Source organism: Sesamum indicum, linkage group LG8, assembly GCF_000512975.1.
Source record: "Sesamum indicum cultivar Zhongzhi No. 13 linkage group LG8, S_indicum_v1.0, whole genome shotgun sequence".
Taxonomy (NCBI): Eukaryota; Viridiplantae; Streptophyta; class Magnoliopsida; order Lamiales; family Pedaliaceae; genus Sesamum; species Sesamum indicum.
In genome coordinates this window covers 10,555,303-10,565,951 of record NC_026152.1, presented here as the reverse complement: position 1 = coordinate 10,565,951, position 10,649 = coordinate 10,555,303, and the positions used below count along the sequence as shown (strand labels likewise).

The following is a 10,649-nucleotide window of genomic DNA, read 5'->3' as shown; positions in this document are numbered from 1 at the left end:
TGATCAGAGTGAGGGACTAATGATGAAATCCACATTTTTTAGGACACCATTATTATAAATGAGGGGATGTCTATATATATATAGGGTTAAGTAATAATCACAACAAAATTATTGTGTTGGCCTCTCCAGATGGGAACATAATATTCCTCACTCTCCTAACCTCGAAAAAAATGATTTTAAATTGTCTATTGTATATATATAAATAGGAAAAAAATACAAATTATCCTCTTATAATATCGCAAATGAGCTAATTACTCCCTTATTAAAAAACAAATAGCGATTTACCTCCTTATAATTTTTTAAAATACAATAATTTACCTCTCTATATTTTTCAAAATGAAGTAATTTACCTCCCTGTATAAGGAGGTAAATTGTTTCATTTTAAAAGTATAGGGAGGTAAATTGCTATATTTTTTTCATATGGAGTAATATGTTCATTTTCTATATCATAGGGAAGTAAATTACTATTCTAACATATACATATATATATATATATATATAATATTGGTCGACTGATATAGAGTGATGATACTTTCGATCCTAGCTATTGAATTTGAAAATGGCAATTGAAGATTGCAACTAAAAGAAGATGACACACTTAACTTAATTCAAATTTGGCAGAAAAAAGTTAAATTAGTTGGAAATTATCATATGTCTTGCACATGAACTAATTAATTTCGGACTTTTAATTCTTTCGGTCACTTGTTTTTGTCGTGGCACGAGGAACGCAAGGAAAAATACAATTTTAGTTTTAGAACTATAGGCGTGGTAAATTTAATCAAAATATCATTAGGGAAAAAAATATCACATCAACAATTTCTTATCTGTATATGCATATAGTTATTGTTATTTTATTATGAGGGATTTAAACAATTTTACAGAATTAATTAAAGTTAGTTAGGGCAATAAGGCACTATGCTTTTTATAGCATTGTCGCGCTTTGTGGTGTACTTTGAATATATTTATTGATTTTGAAATATCGGTACATTAAATTTGTATTTATTTTTAAATATACTACATGATGCAATAATGCATTTTATTAAAAAAATAAAAATTAATGCCTGGGATCGTATGGAGTATATGTAACTTATTTATGGGGAAACCTTAATTAGAGCTTAAATATGTATATAATTTATTAATGGGGAAACCTTAAATATTTAAAAACAAAAGCAGTAGTAAATTAATGTTTTGATTGAAATTGGGAACCAATTCATATACAATAAATTAGCAATTAATTAATTAGTGAGAAATCAATAAATTAATAGAAATAAACAATATCCTATTAAAAATTAGCAAAAAATAAATAAATAATTTAGTTACATCTTCTACCCGTTTTTCTCTATATAGTTTTACCAGAAATAAAATTTAATAAACATTTATAATATTCTGACTAGACGTTTAGTAGCAACCCTTTTTTTTTTTTGGAAAAATATTAATTAATGCTTATATTATAAAACTTTAATTTATTAATTATGTTGTTTATTATAAGTAGAGTTATTTTCAGAAAAACAACAGAAATTATTAAATATTTATTCATGATTGACATAGTTAAATTGATTGGTCAACAACATTAATTAATTATCAGAGTTCGATTTTAGACTAATTAATGCACAAATTAAACATTTTTTGTTCAGAAATTTATAGCTCCTCCGGACCAATTAAGTTGGTATTAATTATTTTTTATAAAATAATTTTGCAAGCATTGATTAGAGAATTAATTACGTAAGTGTGTAGAATTGATTAATTAGAGAATTAATTAAGGTGTGTTGAATAAAACACACACTTTGAGGAAAAATGGTTGCACTAGAGATTTAGTACTGCTAAATTATTGGATAATGAATTAAATTTTTCTTCAATTGTCAAAATTCCCTGGAAAAATTGAACTTTCTTTGACTTTATGATTAATCCAAGAAATTAAATCACAATTATTCCACTTTTTTCCTACTTTACGTTTGACTCTCCAAAAAGTTACCACTTCCAATTGTTTGCTATTCATTTCTTTGTCCCTTTTTGCTTCCCATTTTCAACTTTTATCATCAGGTAAATTATAGTCAACAATAATTAATTACCGCACCATCAATATATATATATATATATATATATATTTATATAATTGTCATAATTCATTTATATTTAGTAAATGGTGATCTATTACGTATTTTTATTTAATGTCATAATTTTCATATTATGTTGTTACTATTTTCACGGATATATATATGTCCTCTAAAAAAATAAAAATTAGGGATATATAATGTCATACAAAAATATAATATTTAATTATAATTAATTAATAAATTAAAAATAAATAATCATAGTAAAATAATCATTAAGGCTGCAAGAAATATTATAGCAAAAATTATACTTAGAGCATGAAAGACTACTTTTTATAAATTTATCCTAGTCGAAAGTGAAACTTAATAATTATGTAAAAAGCACATAATTAATGCAAATATAGATAGAGAGACATAAATGAGTAGTAATTTTTTTTTATTTGAAGCGATAAGTTATTGTTAATTAAAATAACTTGATTACAATAATTATATTCTGATCAATAATATTAAATAAATATAATTTAAACAACACCTAGTATTACATCAGACAATACTTACTATGCAGTAAAATAACATTCCACACATATAATGGAATTCAAATAATGGGATTCAAACTCATAATTTTTAAAATTATGGAACATCAATTTCACCAACTGAGTTAGGCCTCGTAACTAATAATTAATTATAAAGACAGAAGGTTGTTAGGAGGGGGGGGGTGGGTTTGATGAATGAAATATGGAGGCAAACAGGGTTAAGAGAGTACTTGATTTTATTAGAAAGGAATAATTAGATGAGGGCCCCTATTTTTATTTGTTGGAATTCATTGCGAGGAGTAGACGTTTGGTGCGGGAATGGTGTCAACTCATTCTCATTCCCATCATTATGTTCTCTTCTAACTACTCCTAACTTTTTTTAAAAAAAAAAAAAATTGTTGATAACTTTATTTTATTTTATTTTGTTATAATATGCTATTCATTATATTACTAAATAGTTAAATTTAAAAATTAATTTAATTCAGAAATAATTCAAGTCGACAAGTACATTCAAACGAGACAAAGAAACAAAAAACCGCTACGATGGCTCGTAGTACCTGTGTGCATAATATTTAGTAATACTTTTATTTTTAACACTTTGTAGAATATATTTTATATTAATCATAGCGAGATTATATATACATGCAAAATAAATTTAATATGTTATTTCAATTTAATTAATAATGCTTAAAAAATGAGAGTAAATTTAATTTTTGAGTATATGTAATTGCACGGAATGGATTTTCTAAAGGGACTTGATTGAGTAGTTATTTTAACATGAGTTGGGAAGTTGAAGGATATTTTTGGAATTATAATAATTTGGCGTAGTGATATCAAAACTACCACTTTGAGTCTATAAACCCTTTTTTTTTTTTTATAATAATATAGATAACGGTGGACATATATTCGTGACACTCGAACTCTCAACCTTACTAGTTAAAAGGGGTTTGATCGACATTTTTGAACAAATTGTAGCAACTACCTTACTTCTTCCTCTACATATTTCCTTTTTCGCATTATTTTTTAGGAATAATTACACCACACTCCACTAAAATTTGAAATGATTATATGTACACTTCATAAGATTTGAAAAATTACATCTTCTATCTCTGAAGTTTGCTTTTATATAATAAATAAGTACCTCCGTGATCGGAATTCACTGAATTTATTGATATTAATGAAAAAAATGAATGAGAATCCATATTTGCCCCTAATTTGACTTCTTACTGATTTATTGAGGTTAAACAAATTTTTTTATAACCAGACTACCTCTTATATATTCTTATATGTTAATGCAAATGAGTAGATATATTTCAAAAAAAATTATTTGACCTGTATATGTCAGTAATAAGTTAATGGAGGGTAAATTCAATTTTCATTCAGTTTTTTCGGTTAATATCACAAATTTAATAAATTTTGACTAATAGAGGGACTTATGGTTAAATATAAGCAAACCTTAGTAATACAAAACAAAAATTTTCTAATCATAAAGAATTTATGTATAATTATATCCGGTTTCAGGAGAATACAATATAATTATACCTATTTTTTATGTGAAAAATCTATATTCTTCCTTTCTTTGGTTGCAGAATTTCTTTAGAACCGCAGTTTACCTAAATAGAATTTCTTTAGAACCGCAGTTTAGGAGAATCTATATTCTGCCACTGTGGGCTCTGACATAGATTGTAGTTTCAAATGTCAGAGCCCATTTTTCAAAAGAAAAATACAAAACCATTCTTTGGGCTTATTTCCATCTCAAAATTGAAAAAGACAAAGCCCACATAAATAATTTTATAACTTCTTATGGAGTTTTGTTTGGTTTCATTTTCGACCCCGTTTTTGAATGAGTCAAGATATAGTCAATGTTTGTCTTCATATAAAAACATTATATTTTGGTGTTTTTCTCTCGTTTGGCATAAATATTTATAGATATAAGAGACATAATTTGATAATGAATAGTGGATTTTGTCTCTAAAAACACAATATTAAACGTACAACACTTCTATATATATTTTATATAAATATATATAAAAGAGACATGATTTAACAATAAGCAACAACTTTTGTCTCTCAAAACACAACATCAAATATACAACACTTATTTTAAATTATATCTAAAAATAAATTCAAACATATACACTATATACCTCCATCACATGCTTATTTAGATCCCTGTTTTTATCTATATTTTCAGAAAACACTCAAAAAATAAATCCAAATATTATGAAAGTGTTTCAATGGGTTCAGACTGTAGCTCAGTTTACAAGACGTGACATATTTCTCTATAGCTCACACATTTATTCAAACAACGATGTTCGAAGAATTAAAATCATAAAAAATAAAAAATTATATGATCTATTTGTTATTCTAAAATGATAAAAAATTAAAATATCAAAATACAAAACATATGTGAGAAAAATATATTTAACTGTAGTACAATATATAAACATCAATCCTCTATTAGATGAAGACATTTTGGGCTCCAATAGTTGTTGGATAAATCCACCGGTTGTGGGCCCGAAAAATGAAACCCTAAGTCAATTATTATAGAAAATTGTGGGTTTATAAAATTCTTATACAAATCAATATTATAGAAATATATACGAATATCTATAGATCTAACAGAAATAGTAAACGAAAAATAAAGAATAGTAAGAAGGATATGGTTCAAGGGTCAGATCCGACAGAGGGAAGCCCACAACTGAAGCTGGTAACTACTCACGGTTGCTAACACCCAAAGGAACTACCAAAGTTCAGTCACACAAACACACTCAGGTTTCCACTAAGGAAATCGTTTACAGATAACCTTTTAATCAAAGAAGAGAAAGAGATAGAAGATTTCTAGTTCTGTTATCTTCATCAGAAACCAGTAAAGGTATTTATAGAGGTAGGGCTTTGATATCTAAAAGAGAGACATTAATTATCAGAGAGAGACGAAGAAGGCGGAGGAAAAATCGAGAGTAGAAGAATGGCGGAAAAGAAAGAGAGAAGAGGGGTTGAAAAAGATGAGGAGGCGAAAAAGACATTAGGATTTTTCACCTGTGGTAGATTGGGGTATAAATATAAGAGGGACCGAGTGGGGTAGTGGGTTGGGTGGCTAAAGTGCGCTGGAATGTAGAATGGGCCAAGACAGCAGATTTCGGCTGAGCCGTCCGATGTGGGTTGAGGCGATTTTAGGCTGGACCTATCGATTAGGTCATGGGCCAAAATATAACAATAATATTGAAAGCGGACGGGAAAATAGCATCCCGACACGTTTACTTCTCAGGATGACTTACAATAAATAATTATATAAGTCTTAAGACTTTCAATTAGCTGGCAAGAATTCTTTAATTTATCGTAGGACACTTGTTCCTATGGATCTATTGAAAATTACTAAGATATGATCTTGTATTAGTTTGGATTAAAAATATGTCCATAAGCAAGATGATATCCATTATCGTTTAGATGATAATTATATTTAAGTTCATAATTGATGATGAGATTAAATTATGAAAACGAATAAATTACGTTTGATTACCAGCAATCTTGGACATGCCTAATTAATTAAGAGGATAATACGAAAAGGGGATATAGGAAAGGTATTATTAAACCAATATGGCAAATTTGGTATGATTTAGAGATATCGACTTCTTTTTAATTAAATTTTGTTGTCAGCTCAAAAGTTGTCTCCACGTTCTCCTCGTGAAAATGAGGGGAAAAAAAGGGAGGGCTTTTGGTTAAAAGAATAAGGTTATGATTCGAAAAAAATAAATAAATTATGTGTACAAGTATACATAATAAAGAATTAAATTATATAATAAACTTTGTAGTGTACTAATATTATGTAAAATTATCGAAGTACTTGTAATTATGTTAAGTTTAAAGAAAGATTGATATAATTTATTCTAATTATGTATAGGACATTAGAGGATGTTTGGCTGAGTTTATAAATTCCTCAAAATATGTTTGAGAGTTTATAAGATTTTGATAATTGTTTGGTAATTTTTTTTGAAAAAAAAGAGCTTATAAGATCCTAAAATAAAGTATTTTGAATTTTGTAAACTTTTTAAAAATAGTTAATTTTACCCAACCTTTTTAAATATTGTATAAGCTCTTTAATCTTAAAATCCAATAGACAAAACACACTCATAATTAGTATTGTTAGTATTTCATTTCTACCCTCCATCTAACTAACTGTCCGCCCTTGATAGCAAAATTATCTATTTATATTGTTTTAAATTCTAGTAGTTTGATGTACTTCGGTCATTATTACAGAATGAACGACTTATTAAGGCAAAATGCTTTTCTAATACCATAAGACAAAGATAGAATTTATTTTGCTACCACAATTATGACAAGTGTCATTTTTAGTTCTATAAAACTCATATCTCAAAAAGTCACATGCATTGTGGTTTTAGGACTAAAAAGGCGTTGTAATTTTGGGACTAAAAAGGTTCAAAATCACATTTGTCAGAACTAAAAAGATGTGATTTTGAGTTTCACGGGTAAAAAACGACACTTGCCATAGTTCTGGTATTAAAAAAAATTCAGCCCTTATTTTATGGGACTAAAAAAATATTTTGCCCAACTTATTATGTCAAATACTCTAACATTCTATAAGTTTGGTATCTTATTTATCCAAACATTTAATTTTTTTTTTAAAAATAAAATTTAATATTTTTAAAATTTTAAAATATATTATAAGATATAGGATAAGGCAAACACCCCTAAATCCAAGCTCCAAGGCCAACATACTAATTAATGAAACTATATTAGCTAATGAAATATTCGTCTCCAAATTGTGTTTTTTCAAAGTTGTTTGGTAGACAATCATCATCAGCAGACAATAACAATCTTTCAGATTACAAGCTTTCAAAACCAATCACTACATACACGACTTTCAAATTTCGGTGGGAAAGAAAAGCAATTGAGACTAAGAGATTGTGGGTTCAAATTTTACGAATGTGATTATATAAAACTATAAAAAATGTAATATATAATTATGATTAATTGTCATGGTTAAAAATAAAAAAAATCGTAGCAAATAGTTATTGACTATAGCTATATAACGGTTATCGGCCGTGGTATCTGTGAGGGTGGCTAAAATATTTACCTATTATAAATATTTTGGGTCTTAACCATGATAAATAAGTTTTTCTTAACGAAAAATCTATGTTTTTGCAATGTTCTTATTGAATCGTGGTCAATTAATCTTATTTACCATGTCTTTTGATCTATAACTATTAAAATTGTAGTCGATGATTAATTTTTTTTAGTGTAATCTATTTTTTGAATAATATTTTATTTTTTATTTATTTTGAATATATTTATTATTTTAAAAACAACTAGATATATATATATATAATTAGTATTCGAATTTAAATATATTTGTTGATATTGCTATATTTGTTGATATAGTAATGATACGAATTTTATTAAAAAAAAAAATAAAGAAAACAGGTAATGAAACGAAACAGTGCAAAATCAAAATTAGTGGGAAAATCAAAATCAGTACGAGGTAATGTAGGGTTTGGGTCAATTATTACAAGATTGAACTACTAAAAAAATTCAAGAACTCAACAGGAGAAATGGTGGATTTGTAACTAACACTTGCCAGAAATTCAAAAAGCGATTCTTCATTCAAACTTTTGATAACGTGTATTTGAATAGCTAGCAATTATTGCAAGCTGACTATTTTTCGCTTGCTTTAGTAAACCTAGTCAAATACGAGTATATGCCTCAACTATCCAGATGTGAAGCCATCTACTTAGAATATTACTTGCCAAGTAGATCGGACTTTTTTATTTGTTGCATCTTTCCCAAAAATAATTCATTTATTTCTCAAAGAGAGATGGAAAATTCATTGAATATATAACGGTCGTGTGTATAAATTTTTCAAATAAAATAGAGACGATATAATTTTTGTACACTTAGCATGTAAGAATGGACAACTTCTAGTCGATGATTTTGAATTTTTTTAATTTTTGATATAAGGATTTGTATGTGTAGGTAATTTGTATGTACTTTTATAAATGATTTATAATTTTAAAAACATATCCCAACTCGTAATAGAAATAAAAGGCAAAATCGTTATGTTTTTTGGTACAAAACAAAACTTAAAATAATAAATCGAATTAATAATTCACCCATACCGCTTTCCATCCTAGCAATATTAATTAATTATTATGACAAAATAATATAAGCGGCGATGCCCAAAAAAAAAGATATAAAAGAAACAAATATCCATTATTTTTACAAAAATGAAAATTAAAAAAAATAAAAAAGGAGTGGAAACTGTAGAGGAATTCAAATGTAGTATGTTTTCCTTCCTAACATGTACAAGTTTTTGTCCCAAAATGTCCAAATATAAGGTAAAAAAAAGGAAAAAAAAAAATAAATCTAAGAACGGGGGACCTGAATCTGCCAAACTTTAATCTCAGAATCCAAACCTCCACTGTAAACCAGGTAAGAGTTGCCCGAATCATTACTGCTGTTACTGTTGTTGCTGTCCGGAGCTGCTGTCAAACACTTGACAGGATTTCTGTGCCCTTCAAGAACTGCCAGACAAGAATAACTATTCCCACTCCCTGTTGATCTCTTCCAAACTCTCACTGTTCTGTCAGCCGATCCACTGAACAGCAAATCCGACACAACGGACAAGCACAAGATAGCCTTGGTGTGGCCCCTCAGCGCTCCAGCTACCGTCATATGGGCTGCGCTGCCGTCCTTCTCCCACACAATTATCGACCTGTCGCAGGCGCCGGAGTACAGCACCGAACCGTCACTGCTTAAAGCCAATGCGTTCACAGCCGATTTATGCTTTTCGAGAGTGGAAACGAGTGAATGTTTCTTCTCCCCGTCGGGTTTTCGCCAGACTTTGATTGTTTTATCGGCTGAGCCGGTGTAAACGAGGCCGTCGTCGGACAAGACGACGGCGTTGATCGCGTCGTCGTGTGCATTTTGGACCGATTCCAGGCACTTGAAATCTGAAGTTCGCCAGACTTTGAGGGTTCTATCCCACGAAACAGAGTATAACAAAGAGCCATCTCTTGTCAAAGCCAGCGCTGACACTGCGTCTACGTGATGAACCCACGTGCATTTCTTGTGCCGGCGCACTTTAACGTAGTTCTTGGCAGAGAAAAGACGCATACATCTGTCGCTAATAGTCGGTAAAACCGTCACAAGCTTGTATTTTTGGTAATCCGTGGAGTTATCGATTTTCCATACACGGATCTTGTGGTCGTGGTGGGCGGTGAAGAGCTTGTCGCCTGAGACCACGATCGATTTCACAGAACTGCAGCCTTCTGCAACTGTGTATCCGTGGGACGAAGAGGGACTACGATCCCAGACGCGGATTTCTCCATCTGAAGCGCCGCTGTAGAGGTGCTTTCCGGCGAGAGCAAGGGAGAATATGGAGGAAGAGTGGCCTTTAAGGGTGGCTAGGCAGTGGTGGTAGGCGGAGGCGCTGTCTCTGGTGGCGGTGGGATGTTCGAGGGGTGGTGTTAGAGAAGGAACAGATGGCAGACTTGATTGAGAGGCGAGGGATGAGTTTGAAGATGAATCTGAATAGTGGGTGATGGATTGTGATTGATCAGAGTATTGGGGTTTGTTGGGGTGGAAAGACAAAGGGCATGGAAGAATTCTGCCCATCTTCCGTCTCTTGAGAAGAAAGAGTGAGAGTAAGGTAGAAAGAATGGCGGGTTTTGAACTCCACGCAGTCGTTTATGAGAACAGAAAAAGTCGGAGATCTCACTTATAAAGACAACCATTCTAGAGAGAGAGAGAGATGTGGGGACGGCGTAGGATGGCGCATTTTAGCAAAACGTGGTTTAATTAAGAAAATCAATTCCTACAAATAATTGTTGCATCAATTGGTTGCATGTAACATCGGGTGGTCAATTCCCATTAATGTTCTTAAACCTAAAAATGATAAATTTTTATTATTATAATTTTTAAATAAAAAAAAAAAAAGCAATTGTCAACTACACATGATCTTGTGGCAATTAGCAACTAAGGATAAGATGAATCTCTTGAATTATCGGAAAGCGTTGTCCTTGGCCAATTTAAAGGTATGTAACTCTCC

The 10,649-nt window shown here is 30.0% G+C and overlaps 1 protein-coding gene across 1 annotated transcript; it reads right to left on the bottom strand.

Moving 5' to 3' along the window:
- On the bottom strand, window positions 8,794–10,301 carry LOC105168203 (protein JINGUBANG-like). Its single transcript, XM_011088180.2, has one exon. It carries the CDS (start codon window positions 10,214–10,216, stop codon window positions 8,966–8,968), a length of 1,251 nt encoding a protein of 416 aa, XP_011086482.1. The 5' UTR covers window positions 10,217–10,301; the 3' UTR covers window positions 8,794–8,965.